Source organism: Chiloscyllium plagiosum, unplaced genomic scaffold (genome assembly GCF_037043375.1).
Source record: "Chiloscyllium plagiosum isolate Xiang-an unplaced genomic scaffold, Cpla_swu_hap1 HiC_scaffold_12, whole genome shotgun sequence".
Taxonomy (NCBI): Eukaryota; Metazoa; Chordata; class Chondrichthyes; order Orectolobiformes; family Hemiscylliidae; genus Chiloscyllium; species Chiloscyllium plagiosum.
The window spans coordinates 56,370,639-56,392,360 of NW_028270150.1; the positions used below are offsets into that span (position 1 = coordinate 56,370,639).

At 40.1% G+C, this 21,722-nt stretch overlaps 1 protein-coding gene across 1 annotated transcript in view; it reads left to right on the forward strand.

Annotated features, from left to right (window-relative positions):
* srpx (sushi-repeat containing protein X-linked) overlaps window positions 1–20,738 on the forward strand; it is an 88,031-nt gene extending 67,293 nt beyond the window's left edge. Inside the window, exons 7-10 of the mRNA XM_043701580.2 lie at window positions 742–921; window positions 10,452–10,585; window positions 14,488–14,609; window positions 19,269–20,738. Coding sequence (XP_043557515.1) covers window positions 742–921; window positions 10,452–10,585; window positions 14,488–14,609; window positions 19,269–19,449 — 617 coding nt within the window. The 3' untranslated portion in view covers window positions 19,450–20,738. The remainder of the gene's footprint in view (window positions 1–741; window positions 922–10,451; window positions 10,586–14,487; window positions 14,610–19,268) is intronic.
* Window positions 20,739–21,722: the final 984 nt, after the last annotated feature.

Consider the following 21,722-nt stretch of genomic DNA (forward strand, 5'->3'; position numbering starts at 1 on the left):
TGCAGTCAATTTTTGAAAGTTCTTGCCTCATAACTTCAAAATTAGCCTTCCTCCAATTTAGAACTTCAGTTGTTGGATCTGGTCTATCCTTTTTCCATCATTATTTTAAAACTATTAGAATTATGGTCACTGGCCCCAAAGTTCTCCCTCACTGATTCCTTTGTCACCTGCCCTGCCTTATTTCCCAAGAGTAAGTCAAGTTTTGCACCTTCTCTATAGGTACATCCACATACTGACTCAGTCAATTTTCATGTACACACTTGACAAATTATTCTTCATCTAAATCCTTAACACCTTGACATTCCCAGCCTATGTCAGCGTATGGAGTCAGCTATTACGAGGGGGCATAGTAGAGTGATGTGCTCTTCCTGTCAATTTGGGAGAACAGGGAGAGTTTCCATGTTACTGATGATTGTGTCTGCACTAAGTATGTTTGTTAAAAATACTTATTTTTATTAAGCATCCGAATGGAACTGAGCAGCATTAACCTTGCAGAAGCATGGATAGCAGGTTTGATTTATTTTAAATGTTTACAACCTAATTTCCATTCAAAATTGCAAAGCATAAATCTATGAAATAATTTATGGATGTGCATTTGCATATTTTCATTATGGGTTTAACACCATTCTGTTTTGGAAGTTGAATAACTCAGAATAAATGACTCCCTAACTTTTTTTGATTTCACATAATGAATTCAAATTTGATTTTGAAAACTGCAGTTTGAATTATTTTTATTACCAGTTAGACGTTGTGGGAAGCTCTCTCCACCAGATAATGGCTCCATGAAATGTTCCAGTGATGGGGATAACTATGGGGCAACCTGTGAATTTTCTTGCATGGGCGGCTATGAATTACGTGGAAGCAAAGCAACCGTCTGCCAATACAACAATATCTGGTCAGCAGCAGTGCCATCCTGTGCACGTAAGTATATTTGTGACTTGCATTTTACACTATTAAAATTCTTACAGGAATCAAAATTGTACCTAGTTCTCTGCATGCTTATGTCATGTGTAAAGGCCTGTGTTGATATTTGCCTGTGTAGAAAATAGAAATAGCAGCTCATTATACTACAAAGCAATGTTAAGATCTTATGAACTTATCAGTTGTAAATTATGTATCAACTTATAAATTAAACCGTACTGTATTCTATTCCTTACAATTTCATCATCAAACAATCACGATCTTTAAATCTGTATTTACTAAACAGTAATGAAAACTATGATAAAGAAAGAGAAAAAGAATGTCTGATTGAAAATTGATCTAAACATTTATTTCAATAGTATAATAACTTTAAAGGAACGCACAACTGTGCAGAATGGAACTATTAATGACATATTGCTTCTGCAGTTATAAAATAGCATAACCTCTGATGACTGAATGCCACAACTAAATTTTTAGGAAGATATTCAAATCTTTCCATTTGCTTTGGTATCACACTGTGATGACATTCCATTTTTACTTCATTAAAGTGAGATTATTTCCACTCCGGCAATTAGCCATTTTCTTACCTGCCAGGGAGAATGACGATTGGAAGCTGGTGACGTAAGCCCTTAAGTGACATTATTTGAGGAAGGCTGCAGGGAAGTGCCTGGGAACTACACACCAGTGAGCCTAACATCTGTGGTGGGTAAGCTGTTGGAAGGGATTCTGAGAAGCAGGATCTACAAGCATTTAGAGAGGCAAGGACTCATTTGGAATGGTGGCCATGGCTTTGTGCATGGGAAATCATGCCTCACGAATTTGATTGAGGTATTTGAAGGATGACCAAAAAAGTAGTTGAGAGTAGCGTGATGGATGTTGTCTTCAAAGTCTTTGACAAGGTACTGCATGGTAGGTTGTTGACTAAGATTAAATCTCACGGGAGCACTGCATGCAGTTCTGGTCGCCCTACTATAGAAAAGATATTATTAGACTAGAAAATAATTTAGAAAGGATTAATGAGAATCCGACCTGAACTGGAAGGTTGGAGTTATAAGGAGAGGTTGGATAGGCTGGGACATTTTCCCTGGAGCATTGGAGACTGAGAAAACACCTTTTTCTAGAGGTCATAAATCATGGGAGGCACAGATAGGGTAGACGGACAACTGCTTTTCCCCATGGTAGGGGAGTCAAAAACTCGGGGACATAGGTTTACAGTGAGAGGGGAGAAATGCAAGAGGGTCTAGAGGGCCAGTTTTTTCACACAAGTCTGTAATTTGCTGGAGACACAGGTCTGTAATTTGCTTGACCAGGTTGTTGATCTTGAGAACAGGGTCAGGAGAAAAATATATTTGGATAATTGGTTTGCTGGAGGGTAAGAAAGGTAAGCGACCATTGGAATTTATTGAGGATTGGCTGCAAAAATTCCTTAACTTGGAGGCTGGAATGGGGTGTCTGAAGCTTGAGAGGGTTTACTGGGTCACGACACAGAAGTCAGGTCTGGACCAGCATCCTCACCCTATCCTGGTGCGGTTCTATAATTGTAGAGACAAGCAAAGAATTGTGGAAGCTTCCAGAATCCAGGGGAAAGATTCGAAGGCCTTAGTGTACAAGGGCTCTAGAATCATGTTTTTCCTGGAGTTCTCAGTGGTGGTGATACGGAAAAGGAAGTCCTACGATGGCATTAAGAAAGACTGAGGGAGCTCGGGATCCAGTTCTCTCTGAGGTATCCGGTGGTGCTTCGGTGACCTTTAATGGATCCGTACACTTCTTTGATTCATCAGAAAAGGCACGAGTCAGCTTGTGGAGAAGCTGACACGTGCCTTTTCTGATGAGCCAAAGAAGTACCAGCTGTGGACAAGCTGACTTACTCTGTTGTTTGGACATGTGTTTTTTTCCAAAAAAAGGAAGTCGTGTTGGGGTTTTCTTTTCCTCTTTTGTTTGGTGATAATCTAGGTTAAATTATGCTTGGGGACAGGTGGGGCATTTACTTTTAACTTCTAAATTAAGCTATACCAAGGGATGGGTGGGGTACTTACTTACTATTCACTTTTAACTTCTTTGTTCACATTGTTATTCTTTTTTCTATTTTTGTTTGAGGCTTGTGTTTGTGGTGTGGCTCTAGCTAGGAGGAGAGAAAATGGTTGGGATGGCTAGATGTCTACTTACGGCTCAGGTATTTAAATGCCGTGGTTGCTGTTTTAGCAGTGGGGTGGAAAGTTGGGTTTTGGGATATGTAGGTGCCCCATTTAGGTGGGGGATAAACTGCCCTATCTCATGTCATTGGCATCTTATATGTTTTGTTTTTTGGTTTTTGTTGTATATAGTCTCTGATATTTGTGTAGGTTTGTTAACTGTAGTGGGTTTAGTTTGTGTAGTTTTATGTTCTGTGGATTGTCTTTTATTAAGGCTCAGCGATTTGTAATGTGAGTTCTTCCTCTCTGGAGTCTAAATGTTACTGCAGAAGGTTATGGAAATGTGTTGCTGGAAAAGCGCAGCAGGTCAGGCAGCATCTAGGGAACAGGAGAATCGACGTTTCGGGCATTAGCCCTTCTTCAGGAATCCTGAAGAAGGGCTAATGCCCGAAACGTCGATTCTCCTGTTCCCTAGATGCTGCCTGACCTGCTGCGCTTTTCCAGCAACACATTTCCATCTCTGATCTCCAGCATCTGCAGACCTCACTTTCTCCTCCTGCAGAAGGTTATGGCTAATGACTTGTTTAAATAGTGTACCGGAACATCAAAGGGAATCACTTGCCATTTAAGGGGAAAAAGGTACTCTCGAGTCTTAGAAAGAAAAGGTGGATATTACCTTATTGCAGGAAACACATTTGGATGATAGGGAACATTTGAAATTACAGCAGAATGGGTTTGATCGGGTTTACTTTTCATCTTTTAATACTAGGAATAGGGGAGTGGCCATATTGGTTAGGAGGAATCTCACTTTTAAGTTACTACAGTGTATCAAAGACACACATGGAAGGTTCATAATCCTTAAAGCCCTGGTAAATGTGGAAGCATATGGTATTTTAAATGTCTATTGTCCCCCGGCCCATCCCTTCAAATTCTAGTGGATGCGTTCTCTAAGTTTTGAAGAGTCTTGAATTTCAGCATATCATCATAGAAGGAGATTTTAATTGTCTTATGGATCCTGCTTGCCCAAAGCCGCCCCCCAATGCCTTCTTTACAAACCAAGCAGTTAGTGGATTTGTGTGTGGACTTAGTGTCGGTGGATGTCTGGAGGTGTCTTCACCCTACAGGCAGGGATTTTACATTTTTTTCTAATCCACACAGGTGCCACACTAGGACTGTTTTTTTGACCCTCCGTGGCAACTCTGGACTTGGTAGTGTCTTATGTGATTGGTAATATTACCATCTTTGATCATGCTCCAGTGTACCTGTTGGTTAAGATTAAGGACACTCTAGTGGGTCTGAGACACTGGTGAATGGATCCCTTTATCCTTAAGGATAGTAAGTTTGTGGAATATTATTCCAGTGAATTCAATGCATTCCTAGACATTAATTCAGGTTTGGCTAGTAGCCCATCCGTCTTTTGGGAAACAGCTAAAGCTTATGCCAGATGATTAGTTATTTCCTACTCTGCCTGTAGGAAGCGGCAGAAGGGTGAGCAGCAACGTCTCCTTGAAACATGGTTGAAGGCAGCTGAGAAGGCTTACTCTGACAGGCCCTCATTAGCCAAGCTACAGCGGATCACAGCGCTTTGTCTGCATTGAACTCCATGCTTATGAAAAGAGCAAAGAAGGAGCTTACTTTTGCAAAACAAAGCATGGTGACAAAGTGGGCATGTACCTAATATATTGTGCCAGGAAAAAGAGTGCCCCTCAATCCATTACATCGATCAGGGAAGGTGCTGGAAATCTAACCTGTGAATCTGAAAAGATTAAGACGGCATTTCGGAAATTTTGCTCTGAATTATACCAGTCTGAAAGTTGTGAGGATGGGCAGGCTTTTTTCAAGAATCTGGAGCTCCCAGGTGTGACCCCCGAACAAGAGTCTTTTCTGAATGCCCCCTTATCAGAGCAAGAGGTGCAGGAGGCTGTGAGGCAGCTTCAGAGTGGAAAGGCGCCTGGTCCTGATGGACTTCTCAACAAATTCTACAGGAATTTATAAGCATATTGTCAGGCCCGATGCTCAATATATTCAATGACTTGTACAGCCCTGATCGTCTCCCGTCAGCTCTAAGAGAGGCCAACATCTCTCTTATTCTTAAAAATGGGAAAGCCCCGGTGGATTGCGCTTCTTATAGGCCCATTTCACTTCTAAATGTTAATTTTAAAATTCTTTCTAAGTGTCTTGCATTCATGCAGTAAACTGTGTTACCTGCTATTATTAAAGTGGGCCAGATAGGCTTTATAAAGGGCCACAGATCTTCCGATAATTTTAGGAAATTACTTAATGTAATTCAAGCATGTCAGCAACAGGCTGTATTGGGATTGGTGATTTCTGTAGATGCAGAGAAGGTATTTGGCCGGGTCAAGTGGCTGTACCTTTTTTGAACTCTAGAGCAGTTTGGCTTGGGTAAACCTTTTATAAGGTGGGTAAAGGTTCTCAATAGTGAGCCTCTTGTCGCCATTCTCACCAGTGGTATGCGATCAAGTAATTTTAATATCTTCAGGGACAGTTGACTGTCCCCTTTCACCACAGCTTTTTACACTGGTAATCGAGTTGCTGGCGGAGACCATTCATAGTGATCCTAATATATTGGCTCCAGAAGTGGGGTCAAAATGACATAAGATTTCATTGTAGGTGGATGATGTCCTCAGCTTTTTGTTAAACCCAGCAGTTTTGTTGCCTCGCCTGATACAATGTATCAATTCATTTGGCACCTGTTTTGGGTTACAGGATCAATTTTGCATATCAGAGGCTACACCCATGGGTGATCTTACAAAAATACCAGGTCTTGAGGGTGAACCTCGATTCCCTTTTAATTGGTCACAGAGGTTTTTCTGGATTTGGGTATATTCATTACTCCAGTTTTTGATCAGCTATTTAAAGCTAAATTTGTTCATTTATTCAACAAAATCAAACAAGATCTTCACAGATGGGAAGCGTGACCGGTTTCTTGGTTAGGTCGGATAGCCCTCATTAAAATGAATATTCTCCCCCATTTGTTGTACCCTATGTGAATGCTCCCCTTGATTTTCTCTAGCCAGGTTCAGCTCTTTTACCTGGCATCATAAGCGCCCCAGTATTAAGTTAGTTAAATTACAATTGCCTCACAGACTGGAGGGGGAGTGCATCGCCCAGACATTAGGAACTATCAACTAAACTCGTTTTTATCTTATGTGAGTGACTGGGCTTGTGGGGACTCTCTTTCAATATGGTTAGATGTGGAAACCTCTCAGGCAAGATGTCCCCTTACTAGTTTGCTGTTCCTGGACAAAATGAGGACAGTTAAGGAATATTGCCACAACCCAATAGTTATCAATACTGTTAAAGCATGGAGGGCAATGCGGCAGAGGGAAGGCAATATTGCCAAAACATGTTTTTTTACACCTATGGTTGGTATGCTGGGTTTTCAACTAGGTATACTGGACTCTGGGTTTAAACTCTGGGCAGCTAGGGGTGTGTCTTGCTTGGGTGATTTATTTGAGGGGGGCACAATGATGTCTTTTGACCAGTTAGCTCGGAAATACGAGCTACCTAGTAAGGACGTCTTTCACTTCTTTCAAACTAGGGATTTCAATCAAAAACGGACTACACTTTTAACTGATCCCTACAAATCCAACATAGTGAAGAGGGTGCTCAATCCTAAGAATACACTTTCTGTCAGCACTCTTTATCACCTGTTGGGGGGGCCGGGAAGGGCAGCTCCTCAGACGAGACCAAACGGCTTTGCAGCGTGTGGGAGAGAGAGTTGGGCATTGAGATCTTCTCAGCGACATGGGAAGACATTTGGGAAAACGCGAGAAAGATCTTTATTTGCAATAGGACCCATGCTTTACAGTTGAAGGTTCTCCACAGGATCCACTTGGCTCCAGATCATTTATCAAAATTTAAATCAGGAATATCTTCAACATGTCCCAAGTGCAAAGTGAGTACGGGCACTTTTACTCATTGCTTCTGGTCCTGCTGCAGGCTCTGAACATACTGGAGTGCTGTGGTAGGTGCAAATAGAGAGGATCTTGGGGACAAGGGTGGAAATGGACCTGGTTTCTCCTCTTCTTAGGATATTCCCTGTAGACATGCATAAGGAAAATGTTTTCAACATTCTTACTTTTTGCGCAAGAAAGAATATTCACTTAGGTTGGGTGTCTGAAAATCCTCTGGGTTTGTCGGGTTGGCATAAGATAGTTATGGAGCCTATCCCTTTAGAATTTTCTTACAAGTATGGTGCACCAAAAAACTGAGAATTTGTCTAAGACATGGTGCTCTTTTTGGACTACCTGGACACAGATCTGTTTGCCAAACTAATAATGGGTTTTATACAGCTGTAATGATTGGGTTTTACGTGTCTAATATCCAGATAGGGGGAACTGCGAATGTATGAATATGTGTAAATTAATGTTCTTCATGGTCGCGAGCTCGAGCTAGTGTTTTGTCTTGCTGAGCCATATTATTATTATTTATTAGTTAGTTGTTAGTTATTACTTATTTACTTATGTATTTAGTTTTTTTATATAGATTTATACATTTTTACAAGTGCAGTTTTTTTGTTCTGTCTTTGTACTGTTTTGAATTGTATTGTTTTGTATTTGCTGTAATATCAAAAAATCTTTTTAAATAAAACTGTGTTTTCAAAAAAATTGTGAAAACTGGGTGGCATAGGCAAGTTGGGCCAAAGGGCCTGTTTCCATACTGTAGACCTCTGACTCTAAGCGATCATTAATAAACCACTAAAGATTCTTAATTGCTGGAAAATGGTGAAAATCACTTTCTCATCCTGCACTTAATTACAGAGATGGCAAGAAAGTGTCTTGTCCACTCTCACTACTCCTGGGTATAGGAAAACCATGTTCTGAAACTCACAATTGTTCAAAGTATGTTTTATCAGGTAACAAAACATAAGTATACGAATTTCTCAAAAATAAAAATGAAATAACTCATATTTAGTTAGTGACTTGGGCTATCCTAAATCAGTTCACAACCATTGGATTGGATTTGAAATGTCCCTAATGTATTTCAATAGGTTGTATGTCAGGCAATTTATGTGCAATGAAATTTTGCAAATTAAATAACTTGCTCATTTATTTTTTGCTGGTGTTGACTAGGTCAGCATGGGATTATATTTTACAGTTGAAATTTTACTTTTTAGCGATTATTCTTGAGTTATGTTTATAAGGATTTGGAAGAATTTTTCAGAAGCATGGGTTTGCGGTTGATTAGCCTGCAGTTATCATTCTGTGTCTCGCTTTTTCTAAATGTTGCAGTTCGTGGTTTGAGCGTGAGCAGACTGCAAATTGTCATAACCTATGTCAAGATAAGAAAGAAAGAAAGATCTTGCATTTGTATTTCTTTTTGTTAAAAACCCTCTTATGCTGCCTTCTGTGTTTTTAATGCCCACGTTATTTCAAAAGTGGCTGAAGAATACATATTTGAATAATTTCTTCTGGAAAATTCATTTAACTGTTATCGTCCTAATGTTCATATCAGACAGAGGAAAGGAATTGATCAGTCTGCCAGCCTAAGTAGTGTTTAAGCCCCAGTTTTTGCAGGATGTTATAGAAGTCTGAAATAATTTTGTATTAAACACATTAAAGTAAATCATTCTAGCGCTCTCCTAACTGAGAAAATTTCTCTATTTGGATTACAAGGCTAACCATTTAGATTACCCTACAAAGATATTAAATTCACTTTAAAAGTTTTTAAGCATGATTTCAGATTTACACTTTGAGCAAATGCGCTATGTTAAGTTCAAAATTCTCTCAACATTGCCCTGTAATATGGGTTGTGAATAAATCAAGTTTTCCTATGCTAAAATACTTGTATGATTTTTTTACTCTGATTTATCTTAAAGCAATTGAATTATGTATGAGAATCAATTGAAGAAAACTTCAGAATCCCTTGAGGATATCTCCTGCCTGAGAATTGCAAATAGAGTCATAGAGATGTACAGCACGGAAACAAACCCTTAGGCCCAACGTGCCCATGCCCACCAGATATCCCAACCTAATCGTGTCTCATTTGCCAGCACTTGGACCATACCCCTCTAAACTCTTCTTATTCATATACCCATCCAGATGCCTTCTAAATGCTGTAATCGTACCAGCCTCTACCACTTCCTCTGGCAGCTCATTCCATACATGCACCAGCCTCTGCATGAAAGAGTTGCCCCTTAGGTCTCTTTTATATCTTTCTCCTCTCACCCTTAACTAATGCCCTCTAGTCTGGACTCCCCCACCCCAGGGAAAAGACCTTGTCTATTTACCCTATCCATGCCCCTCATGACTTTATAAACTTCTATAAGGTCACCCTTCAGCCTCTGACGCTCCAGAAAAATTAGCCCTAGCCTATTCAACATCTCCCTATAGCTCAAATATTACATCCTTATTCAAAAAGATTTGTTCTAAAGAAAAGTATGGATGCTGAACCAAAGAAGAGGAGGGATGAAAATTCAATCAGTAATGTGAGGCTTTAAAGAAAGAGAATGAAGTGTACATGTGGAAGTTTTGAGGATGGAACTCTGGAGCAAATCAGCTGAAACAAGTAAAGGATAATGGAGCACAGCGGAATCAGTGGTCATGGAGAGCAAGAGAAAGCTGCAATACACTGAATCTATGTCAGTGTGTTGATAAAGCCAAGTGGCGGAACAGCATTTGAAGCCATAGAGAATGCAACAGGGAATATTAGAGACAGTCCAACAGAAAACATTATCTATCTCTGGAATGGATTTTCTGTTCTTCCTCCAGCAGGTTTGAGCGTAGGTCTTATTTGAGATCTGTAGATCCACTGCTGTTGACTCACCTTGGCTGAAATTTTAAAGGAGTGAGAGCATAGGCAGTGCCATATCCCCATCCTTTGGTCTATTTAGAGCCACTCATGGGCCTCACTCTGTTGCTGCTGGTACTTTATCAGTGGTGGTGTCCTGTGCTTGTGGAGAAACCACAAGCTTTACTGGATGGATTGGTGTTTGGCAATAATGGTTCTCCTGTGCAGCCTTGTGAACCCATTGGATGTGTTGGAATATCATGTTATTCTTTAACCTTTTCCCTGGCCTTTTGAACCTGGCTCCACATTGCTCTTGCTGAGACCCTAGACCCCAGACTTACTTGGATTCCTCAGTATAGTGGAACTGCCTGCACTCATTGCTAAAGTAAGTAATGCTTCTCCTTGTGTTAAATTACTGCAGGACCCCATCAGGAACATGGGTGGGCTTCGCATTCCAGAATGTTTAGTCAGAGGTTAGGGGAATGTTGCAATGTGTAAAATCCAACCTTTGTTAACAAATAATTGATATTTGTTCTATAAATTATGCTTTCTAAGATTCCAGTGCACCAATTCCGGCAACAATGAGAGGTGGGATTCTTTTTGTTCACCTTTAAACTGTGCACTTTGTTCTCCTTGATATTTCAGCTATGCACATTAATGTGGGTGTTACTACAGCAACAGCACTTCTTGATCAGTTCTATGAAAAGCGTCGTTTGCTGATCATATCCACTCCGTCTGCTGCCAACCACTACTACAGATTCCAGCTTGGAATAATTCAGGTAATGTTCCCTGAAAACCAGTAATAGACTCCTAAAGAATATCACACAGTAATCTGGTTGAAGAAATTGGTTTAGCTCAGTTGCCTGGATTGTTGGGTTACAGGGCAGTGTGACGCCACCAGCGTGGGTTCCATTCCCATCACTGGTTTGAGATTATCATGAAGGACTCTCCTTCTCACCATCTTCCCTCACCCTGAGGTCTGGTGGCCCTCAGGTTAAAATCACCACTAGTCGCTTCTCTCAAAATGTGACCAGCCCCTGTGGTCTGGTAAGACTATGGCAACACATAACAACACAACACAATCTGGTTGGGTGAAGTTTTTTTGATTCAGTTTATATATCGTTCTCAAGTTATTGGGGGACCATTTAGCTTGGTTGGCCAGATGGTTAGCATGTGGATCAAATAGTGCTTTCTAGTTGAGGTAGATTTAGGTTGGCCTCCTAGCCTTACCCAAATGAAAAATCATGGCATTTTGCTGTGATATTTGTCAAAAATCTGTCACGGGGCAGAGAACTCAAGATGAACAGCTTCTCCCTTTTTATCCACCTTCACGTGCCATAATAGGGTTTCTAGCTACTATTGTGTAACTAATCTTTGAGCATTTTGAATGTAGCTGTCAACTCCACTATACAGATTGATATCAGAAGCTCACTGTCTAGATAATAGTCAGCCTGGATCATTGTCCCATTATTTGAAGACAATATCAGTTGCTATATTAGTGCAAGGCTCCTCTGGATATTATCCATCATTAACACAGATTTAGAACATTGATGCTGATTTTATCAATGGAATTGCTTAGAAATCCCTCATCAATATATTTAAATAGGTGTAAATGCAACTTTTTTGGCCTACAAACTAAGATTTCTTTTTTACTAACTACTATTCTCATTCTCCCATCATGTCGCAACATTGTTCTTATGAAATTGATTAACTGCATTGAGAAGATAAAGTAAATCTGTTTTCAAACGGTGCTTACCAAGTCTCTGCACTTTTGTCAGCTTTGTGTATAACCACAGAGCTGGAAGGAATAGTTGAGTTCAGTAAACATTCACTGACAATAAATTCTGATTGCAATATTAAATTTACAAACACATTCAGAGAGCATCAGAAATCATTAGTCACAGCATGCAGATAATCAATAAGTTTTCTGTTATTAACTCTTATGCCTGAAATCAACAGAATTCTAGCTTTTCATGGTGATTGCACTTTGATTTGAAGTGTGAAATCCAAGTGACAATAATTATTGCCTATATTCTTTTACCATAAATGATCCTGTGTAATGCAATATGGGAGAATTGCCATTAAGGATGAACAAATATGTGCTGAAGAAGGATAGAAAGAAACAATAAATGTGAGCAGGCACAGTGTAGAAAATGGTGGGCTGTCTTGGGACCTGACTATAAATAGGAGATGGATTTATTGCAGAGGACTTACTGAAGAGAATTAAACTTTGAAGAATCATGTGACTGACCTCACTGGAGAAAAGAAAATGGTGAGAGGACATATGAGGCGGATCTTTAAAGTAATGAAATGTGAGAAATTAATTTAGAACTTAAATGATGTCAAAGAAACAGAGTTGAGAAAAGAACATTTTCGTCCCTCCAGGAAGGTGGAAATGTGGAATAGACTCCAAGGTGAAAAGAAGCTGGATTACTATCTGTCAACATATTGCAATGAAATTAGAATTCCTTAAAGTCGGTGGCAATGGGTTTTTGGGGAAGGAGGCGGGGGGGGAGGGAGGGGGGGGACGATGATGAGGTTTAGTCTGGAGATAGACAAATTATACTTCCGCTTGGTTTGGAAAGGGCGTCATGGTCCAAATGTCCTTTTCTTGTTCTTGGCTACATAGTAATAACATTAGACATATAAATAATGATGGTCTGAAGGTAAAGCAAAAGTCGAGTTGCAATACATCTCTAATTTGAACCAGAAAAGGAATGCATGGGATGTATTTTGTCAGCATGATCTGTTCATGAATTTGTCATTTCTAGAGCAGTAAGTTATGAGGTCTGGAAAGGAAAAGAATACCATTGTCAGTCATCACAGATAATTCCACTTGCTGAAAATAAATTTCAGTTTAAGTCTCATCTTGCAGGCTTTACCTGTTTTTGCTAACTGTGGTTGTACTATACCAGCTAATGAGTAGTAGCTATTTCATAGGACTAGAAAGACGCTTTAAAGGTTTGCTGTAAAACAAATAAAATATAAGAGATTTATTATCAAAAAATAGCTAGCACATAGTGGAAGACAGTCTGCCTATTGTTTTAGGTTGTGTGGGCAGAATTAGAGGACAAATAAGCAGGAAGCAAATTATATGGAGAAGTGATAGGGAAATAGATTATGATTATTCCCTAAATTTAATTGTCAGAAACATATGTTACAATCAAACATTAGAAACAAAATAATTGCAATATTTAACAATTCAGATATAAATCTTTTCTCATTTAAAGTTTTTTGTTTGTTTTGACCAAAAGTGAAGAAAAATGCCCCCTCTTTAATACTGATGTAATGGCATTTACAGAAAGGTACACACTTGAAAGCTCAGGCAGAGATGGAGCTAGTTGGGGTATGTATACTCTACAAGATCTTCCAGGCAAGTGAGGCACTCCTTCATGTAAATTTTATGTTATAGGGTTAAAGAGAAAAAGGGAATCTTCTGAATTGACATTCAGGGAAATTATTTCCCCATTCTAGGGGTACTCCTGCTTTATTGTAGTGTTGGATTTTGAAACACACATTCTGATTTTTTTTCAATTCATTTGTGGGATGTAGGCATCACTGGCAAGACCAGAAATTATTGACCATCCATAAATACATTTGAGAAGATATTGTTGAGTCACCGTCCTGAAGTGTTGCAGTTCATGTGTGTGGGTACATGTACAGTATTATTAGGAGGTTTGTGCCAGGAGGTTTCACTCTGGTTTAGGGGTCACATGGGTGGAGGACACGCTTAATGGCAAATTGACTGGATGTCATCCTTGTAAAGCATAGGAAACTTTACCTGGTGGGCTCTAGGAGTGTCCCATAGTTTCCTTACAGGGCCGACGGAACCTGTTGCCCCTTGTCCATAGGTAAACTAAAAGAAAAAAAATCCACTTATCTTTTTGTGCTTCTTCTCGCCCTTCCTTCTGTTGACGTCTTGGTTTGAGATCTCTTGTTAAAATTGTCGTTGATACCATTGGAGCCCAACTGACATAAATAAAGAGCACTCCAGCTACAATGTGACAGGTCTATTTAGAAGGCAATTTAAGATTCCAAATCCCAGGGTGGCAGCAGGTTTAGTGTGGTCAAGTTACATGAATCATTTTAGCTGCCCTGGACCAACTGTTGATGTTAGTCAGAACAACCATTGATCAAGCCTCCTGGCAATGTTATTCCACAAGTAAAGGTAAATTTTCCATATTCCCGGAGGGCTGCTCTCTTGTTTGAGTGAGAGAGAGAGAGAGAGAGAGACACACACACACACACAGACTGGTGGTAGTTTAACCTGAGGGTCACCGCACCTCAGGCAAGGGGTGAGGTTGAATCCTTCATGGGGAAACCCCAGTCTTTACTCATCAACTGAAAACAGACATTCACTTTAAAAAACATTGTTCCTCTTACTTTCTAATAAAGCTGTCCAGTAATCAATCGCAAGCAATTCAAGTCCCATCGAGGAAACCTTCAATCCACCTGCTACCTCTCATTTGAATCCAAATAAACTTAATATCCAAATATACTTGGTCTCATGGTGTGGGTGAAGCTGACAAGTCTGCATTTACTTTGTCTACCTGTGTTGTTCTATGAAGATGGTGTGCATTTGCTCTCATGGAAAAATAATTTGACAGCATAAAGGTTTTAGAATTAGGATATGGATTTTGAATTTTATCTATTGTAACATGTTTTATGTAATTCTTTGCAGCAAGCCATATGTGGCTTTGACTTGAGGCATGTGACAGTTATAGAACTAGTTGGTGTTTACCCCGTGCTAATAGGGAGAATAAGAGAAAGGTTCTTGTCACCACCACTTGTTTTACAGCTGAGGTAAGACACAATTGCACCTTGCTGCTGAATTTCATGAATTAAGTTATGTGCCAGAATTAAAATAGTTGCTGACTCTGAAGTAAGCTTAAGTTACACAATTTAAACAGTGTGAGATTTGATGCTTAAAAATTAAGGTGTGAAGTATTATGAAAAATACCATGCTTTTTTCCTTGGGCCAGTAATATATAAATGTAATGCTTTTAACTGTTATTTACTGTTAATAAAATTTGTTCCACATTTGTTACTAAATTTAAAGGTATGCACACTCTTAAGAGGACATGCAAGTTTCTTTCCTCTTTTCCCCCTCTTGTCTTCAAACATCCACTATCTAAGAGTCAGGGGAATGTGTGCTCCCATGCAGCTGCTAGCTGGTTTCTAGGAGCTGCACAAAGTACACTCTAGTAAAAGCCACCTCACTGGCTCTTGTTCCTTCTTGCCTTCTACAATGTGGAGGTCAGAACCGCCACATCTCCAAATCATGAGGTCAGAACCAACTGCAACATACTAAGAACAATCCAAACAAGTCTCCAGATAAATTGACCACAACAATCCCACTCCACTACACTATCCCTCCAGGAATTAGCCTCCATGCACGATCAGCTGCTCCTATGGCCTTATTAAGTGAGGTCACCACTTCCACTGATCTGTCTTCATTTATTTCCAGATGCCTGTACTTCTCGAGTCCCATTGGCAATGATCTACCATAAGGACCACTGCTGGATCCCTTTTTGTTTTGATTTTTTTCCATTCACTCATGAGAGATGGCCATCGCTGGTTGACCCAGCATTTATTTCCTGTCCTTAGTTGCCCTTGAGAAGATGGTGTGAGCTGCCTTCTTGACCCATGCAGTCTATGTGCTGTGAATGGAACCACAATGTCCTTTGGGAGGGAATTCCAGGATTTTGACCCAGTGATAGTGAGGGAATGGCAATATATCTCCAAATCAGGATGGTGGGTGGCTTCGAGAGCAACTTGGAGGTAGTGGTGTTCCCATGCATCTGCTGCCCTTGTCCTTCAAGAAAGAAGTGTTAATGAGTTTGGAAGGTGCTGTCTAAGGATCTTTGGTGAATTTCTGTAGCACATTTTGTCAATTATACTCTATTGCTACTGAGCATCAGTGCTGGAGTGACTGGATGCTTGTGGGTGTACTTCCATCAAGCAGGTTGCTTTGTCCTGGATAGTGTCAAGCTTCTTGAGTGTTGTTGGAGCTGCACTCATCCAGAAAAGTGGGGTAGTATTCCATCGCACTCCTGACTTGAGCCTTATAGATGGTAAACAGGCTTTGGGGAGTCAGGTGTTGATTTAGTTGTATAGTATTCCAAGCCTCTGATCTGCTCTTGCAAACCATTATGTTTATGTGGCAATTCCAATTGAGTTTCTGGTCAATAATAATCCCCAGGATGTTGATGGTGGGAGATTCAGTGATGGTAACACCATTGAACACCAAGTGGTTGGATTGTCTCTTTTTAGAGATGGCCAATGCCTGGTATTTGTGTGGCGCAAATGTTACTTGCCACTTTCAGCACAAATTTGGCTATTATCCAGATCTTGTTGCATTTGAAGATAGACTTCTTCTGAGGAGTCATGAATAGTGCTGAACATCCCCACTTCTAACCTTATGATGAAAGGAAGGTCATAGACGAAGCAACTGAAGGGCCTAGGATACTACTGAACAACTCCTGAAGAGGGGTCCTGGAGCTGAAATGACTGACCTCCAACAAACCCGACCATCTTCCTTTGTGTCCAGTGGAGTCTTTGCCCCCTGATACCAATTGATTCTAGTTTTGCCAGGGCTCCTTGATGCCAGATTCTATCGAATGCAGCCTTGATGTCCGGAGCTGTCACTCTCGCCCAACCTCTTTTGGCTCTTTTGTCCATGTTTGAACCAAGGCTGTAATGAGGTCAAGAGCTGAGTGGTCCTGGCGGACCCCAAACTGGGAGTCACTGAGCAGGTTATTGCTGAACAGGTGCCTCTTGATAGCATTGTTAATGACACCTTCCATCACTTTACTGATGATTGAGTGTAGACTGGTAGGTGGTAATTGCCGGTTTGAATTTGTCCTGCATTTTGTATACAGGACATACCTGGGCAATTTTCCACTTTGTTGGGTAGATGCCAGTGCTTTAACTGTACTGGAACAGCTTTATTAGCAGTGTGCCAAGTTCTGGAGCACAAGGCTTCAGTGCTGTTGTCAGGACACAGAGCCTTTGCAGTATCCGGTGTCTCCAACTGTTTCTTAATTTAAAAAAAAATCATTTATGGGATGAGTGTGTCATTGACTAGGCCAGCATTCATTGCCCATATGAATTGTTCAGAGAGGCAGTTCAGGATCAACCACCTTACTGTGGGTCTGGAGTCACATGTGGGGCATCCCAGGTAAGGATGACAATATCATGTGGAGTGAATTGAATTGACTGAAGACTGATATCCAGTGCTGGGGACCATTGGAGGAGGCTGAGATGGATAATCCTCTTGGTAGTTCTGGCTGAGGATTGCTACAAATGCTTCAGCCTTATCTTTTGCATGGATGTGCTAGACTCTTCCTTCATGAGGATGGGGATACTTGAGGAGCCTGCTCTTCGAGTGAGTTGTTTCATTGTCCACCACTATTCATGACTGGATGTGGCAGGACCACAGAGCTTAGATCTGATCCATTGGTTGTGGGATTGCTTAGCATCTCTCTATGACTTGCTGCTTATGCTGTTTGTCACACAAGTAGTCCTGTTTGGTAGCTTCACCAGGTTATTACTCCATTTTTAGGTATGCCTGGTGCTGCTCCTTGCACTCCCCATTGAACCAGGGTTGATCCCCCAGTGCCTCATGGATGCCCAGTCTTGAGTTGCTAGATCTCCTTGAAGTCTTTCCCATTTAGCATGGGTGATGGTGCCACAGAACACGATAGAGGGTATTCTCAGTGTGAAGGTGCGACTTTGTCTCTAAAAGGTTGTCAATCTTACTGATTCTATCAAGGACAGATGCATCTGCAGCTGGCAGATTTGATAAGGATGATCGATGGATGTTTTTCCCTCTTGTGGGTTTCCTCACCATTTGTTGCAGACTCAGTCTAGCACCTATGTCCTTTAGGATCTGACCAGCTCAATCAGTAGTACTATGGCTGAGCCACTGTTGATGGTGGACATGAAAGTCTCCCACCCAGAGTACATTTTGCACCCTTGCCACCCTCAGTGTTTCCTCCAAGTGTTGTAACTAATTCATCAGCAGAGGGAGGACAGTATATTGTAATCAGCAGGAGGTTTCCTTCCCATGTTTAACCTGAAGCCAAAAGACTTCATGGGATTTGGAGTCAATGTTGAGGACTCCCAGGGCAACTCCCTCCTGACTGTATACCACTGTGCTGCCACCTCAACTGGGTCTGTCCTGCCAGTGAGCCAGAACATATCCAGGGATGGTGATAGTGGTGTCTGGGACATAGTCATACTCACAGAATCACTTGTTGCTTGACTAGTCTTTGAGCCAGCTTTCCCAAGTTTGACATTAGCCCCCAGATGTTAGTAAGGAGGACTTTGTAGGGTTGATGAGGCTATATCTGCCGTTTCTTTCCCAATGCATATATCAATGCCAGGTGGTCCATCTGATTTAATTTGAAATAATGATTATTCACAAGATTCACTTGAGCTTAAGATGTATAGTAGATAAAATCTAAAGTTACATGGCTATATTGTTGTTGTAATGGTACAGTGACTTTAAAATGTAATTGGGATTGACTGGGATTTTGATTTCTTTTATTAAACACAATAAAGAGAAAAATAAGCCACAATTAAAAGATTCTAATCAGTCTCAGATGACAACCTGTGTGCGTGTGACCATAGAGTATTATCCCTACCACTCATTCTTTATGATCTCTTTGCAACCTTTGAAAGCATTGACTACACCACCCTCCTGTCAGCGTCCCTTCATTATCCAGCTGAATGCTACTGCCTTAGCTTGCTTCTGTACTCCCCCTCTAACCTGTACTCCCCCTCTAACCTGTACTCCCCCTCATAGCCAGCCTAACTCCAGAAAATGCTTCTTTCCTGCTTCTATAATGTTATTCTGCAGACCCCAAAGGTCTATCATTGCTCTTCTCTTTTTAGATATTTTCACTAGATATTTTCTCTTGGGGGCGTATCTGAAGATGTGCCATCAGTTGACAATAACTAACACGACCTCTTCATGAACTCTTTGGACCCCTTCACTATCTGTGCTGTTAGCCTGATTGTCTGGCATTGATTCCATCTCTGGTGTTGATGCTCATGACTGTGCCATCTAAAGCTAATTCCTGTCTTCCTCAAAATAGCAACTGTACAATGGTATTCTGAAGGGAATTTTCATCATGCTAAGGGGACTAGGGAACTCCAGAAATTCTGCATTGCCCTTAAAAGTTCCAATACTCAGTGCAGTCTTAATGCAACAAAAATATATTTTTGGCATGGGATGAAATTATTTTAAAAATGGTAGAGTCACATACTCAGGGAAGATGATACATCAGGTCTCAGGTTAATTATTCAGGGTTTATCCGTTTTTACGACTAAGTGTCATGCCAAACCTGCTGAGCACTCCTGTTTTGTTTTTGTTTTAAGACATGCTGATGTTAATCCTGGTGAGTCAATGTTCTCATTCAAATTCTTTCCATCATGTATTTTGTTGTTGGTTGGTAGATTGCTGCTTCGGATTTCACAATCGAGCTTCAATATGGTCCTTATTGACAAGTATGGTATGGACAAAGAGCGTTATCCTTTCCCAGTCACGGCTGCTGAGCTCTTCACATTGATCGATACATTTTCCCTACGAAAAGAAGAAATCAAGTTGCAAATTGAAAATGGTCAGTCATGCAATTGATTCCTGAAGCTCAGAATGATCCTCCAATGAAATTGCGGTTTATTAAGTGCATTTTTATACTCTCTACACAAATATTGAAATGCTATTAATATATAAAAAGTGCCATACCCTGGAACTTTTTTGTTTAGATTTTCAGAGACTTTTGCAACATTATTTTATTGTTATGAATATATAAGGAATTGTGCATGATATAATTTATGTCGCTCTTTCATTTAAAACTATACAACAGGTGTCCTAGAGTTATACAGCATGGAAAAAAACCCTTCTATCTGATCCACACTCACCATGTTACCAAACTAAACTAGTCCCATCTCCCTGTGTTTGGCCCTTATGCCTCCTAACCTTTCCAATTTATGAACTTATCCAAAAGTCTTTTAAACTTTGGAACTGTACCTGCTTCAGCCACTTTCTCTGGCAGTTCATTCCACACACGAACCACACTTTTTTTAAAAAAAAGTTGTTCTCACGTCCTTTTTAAATCACTCTCCTGTCATCTTAAAAATATGCCCTCTAGTTTTGAATTCCCCCATCCTAGGGGAAAATAAGTCCCAGCCTTTTCAGTCTACTTTTTATATCTCAAATGCTCCATTCCTGGCAATGTCCTGGCAAATCTTTTCTGAATCCTCTCTAGTTTATTAATATTTGAAATAGTGTGCCAGGAAAGATTTACCTAAGATTAGATATATGCCAGAATTATTTATTCTGTTGTTTTCATATCTTTTAAAAATTAATTTTATGTTAGTGCAATAATAAGCAATTAGTGTTGATTCTTGTTGTTAACAGATGCCACTTTATCTTGTTGCTGTCGGTCTTTTCTTCTTGCTGGTTGAATCCATTGATTTAACAGTATATCGCTGATATCAAGTTCTATTTACTGCATATTGCTGATTTTCATCCTGACTATTGTATAGAAAGTGGAGATCCAAGTTTTCTGAGTACTTTCAGTGCTTTTAGAGCCAAGTGACATATTTCAATGTAGATTTAAGATGGCAATAATTACTTTTGCTGGGTGTTAGAGGGAAGAATAGATGTAATAAGCACATCAACTGGTAGTCTGAATTTTCATATAGCAAATGCCTATTGGTGAGCAATCCAATACAGTTTAGTTCAGCCAAGCCATATGATATTGCATTATATTAGTTCATTTTCTGCATGAACATAGTAGAAATGGATGCAAAGGTAATCTTTGTATTGAAGAAATAATGCACAATAATTGGCATAAATGTAGTCACATTCTCTGTGTGTATGTGTTGAAGCAATCATTCAATAAAAGAATTACAAGTTGACAACATTGTGGAACTCATTATTGTTGTACTGAGAAAGATTCGCAATTCACATCCATAAGGTTAATGTCCCAAGGGTTTAAATATGTATGAAACAGAGCTGAAGACATTTCATGGAGAGATAAAAGATGACAGTGAAAATAACATTGAGAAAAATGTATCTTTCACATCAAACACCAGCTACTTTGCAGGTAAATAAAATAATGCCAATAGACTGGTGTCTTCAATTAACATGTTATCCTTTCATTTATTTATAATGCTATATGATCTATTAGTTGCACTAGGGAATGGTAGTTTTTGTTGTTTAAATGACTAAATTTATTCCACTTGCATATCTAAAGACTGCTGTACTTGTCTGGATCCTTCACAGACTTGTACTGTAAATCAATAGCCATAAAAGAGCTAGACACTTCGAAGAAAATCCCCTAGTGAAAACGCTTTAGGCAGCTCGAGGAGGATTTGAACAGTGATGTACTGGAGCTGTGTGGAGCAGAATTTTGGGCTTTATGCCAGTGTGGTAAGCAAATGAACTTGACTGCCCATTTATTCCACTAATTTCCTATTCTAACTGAATGTTGTAATGGTGAACCATTTTCAGTTGCTTCATCAATGACTTTCCGTCCATCATCAGATCAGAATAGGGGTGTTGACTGATAATTACACCATGTTCAGTACTATTTTTGGTTCCCTTCAAATCGTAGAATTGTCACAGAACAGAAGGAGGCCATTTGCCTCACTATGACTATGCCTACTCCCTGAAGAAACAGTAGCCCTGCCTTCTAGGCTTAGCCCTACATATTCTTCCTTTTCAATTTATAAAGCAATTTCTTCTTGAACACTTCAATTGAACTTCCTCCACCAAATATTATTTACCAGAAACCTATGTAGATCAGCCATATAAATACTTTGACTATAAAAGCAGGTGAAAGGCCAAGTAACTCGCCAACTGCCTCTCCCCCCACTTGCTTGGCTGAATGCAGGTCTGATGTC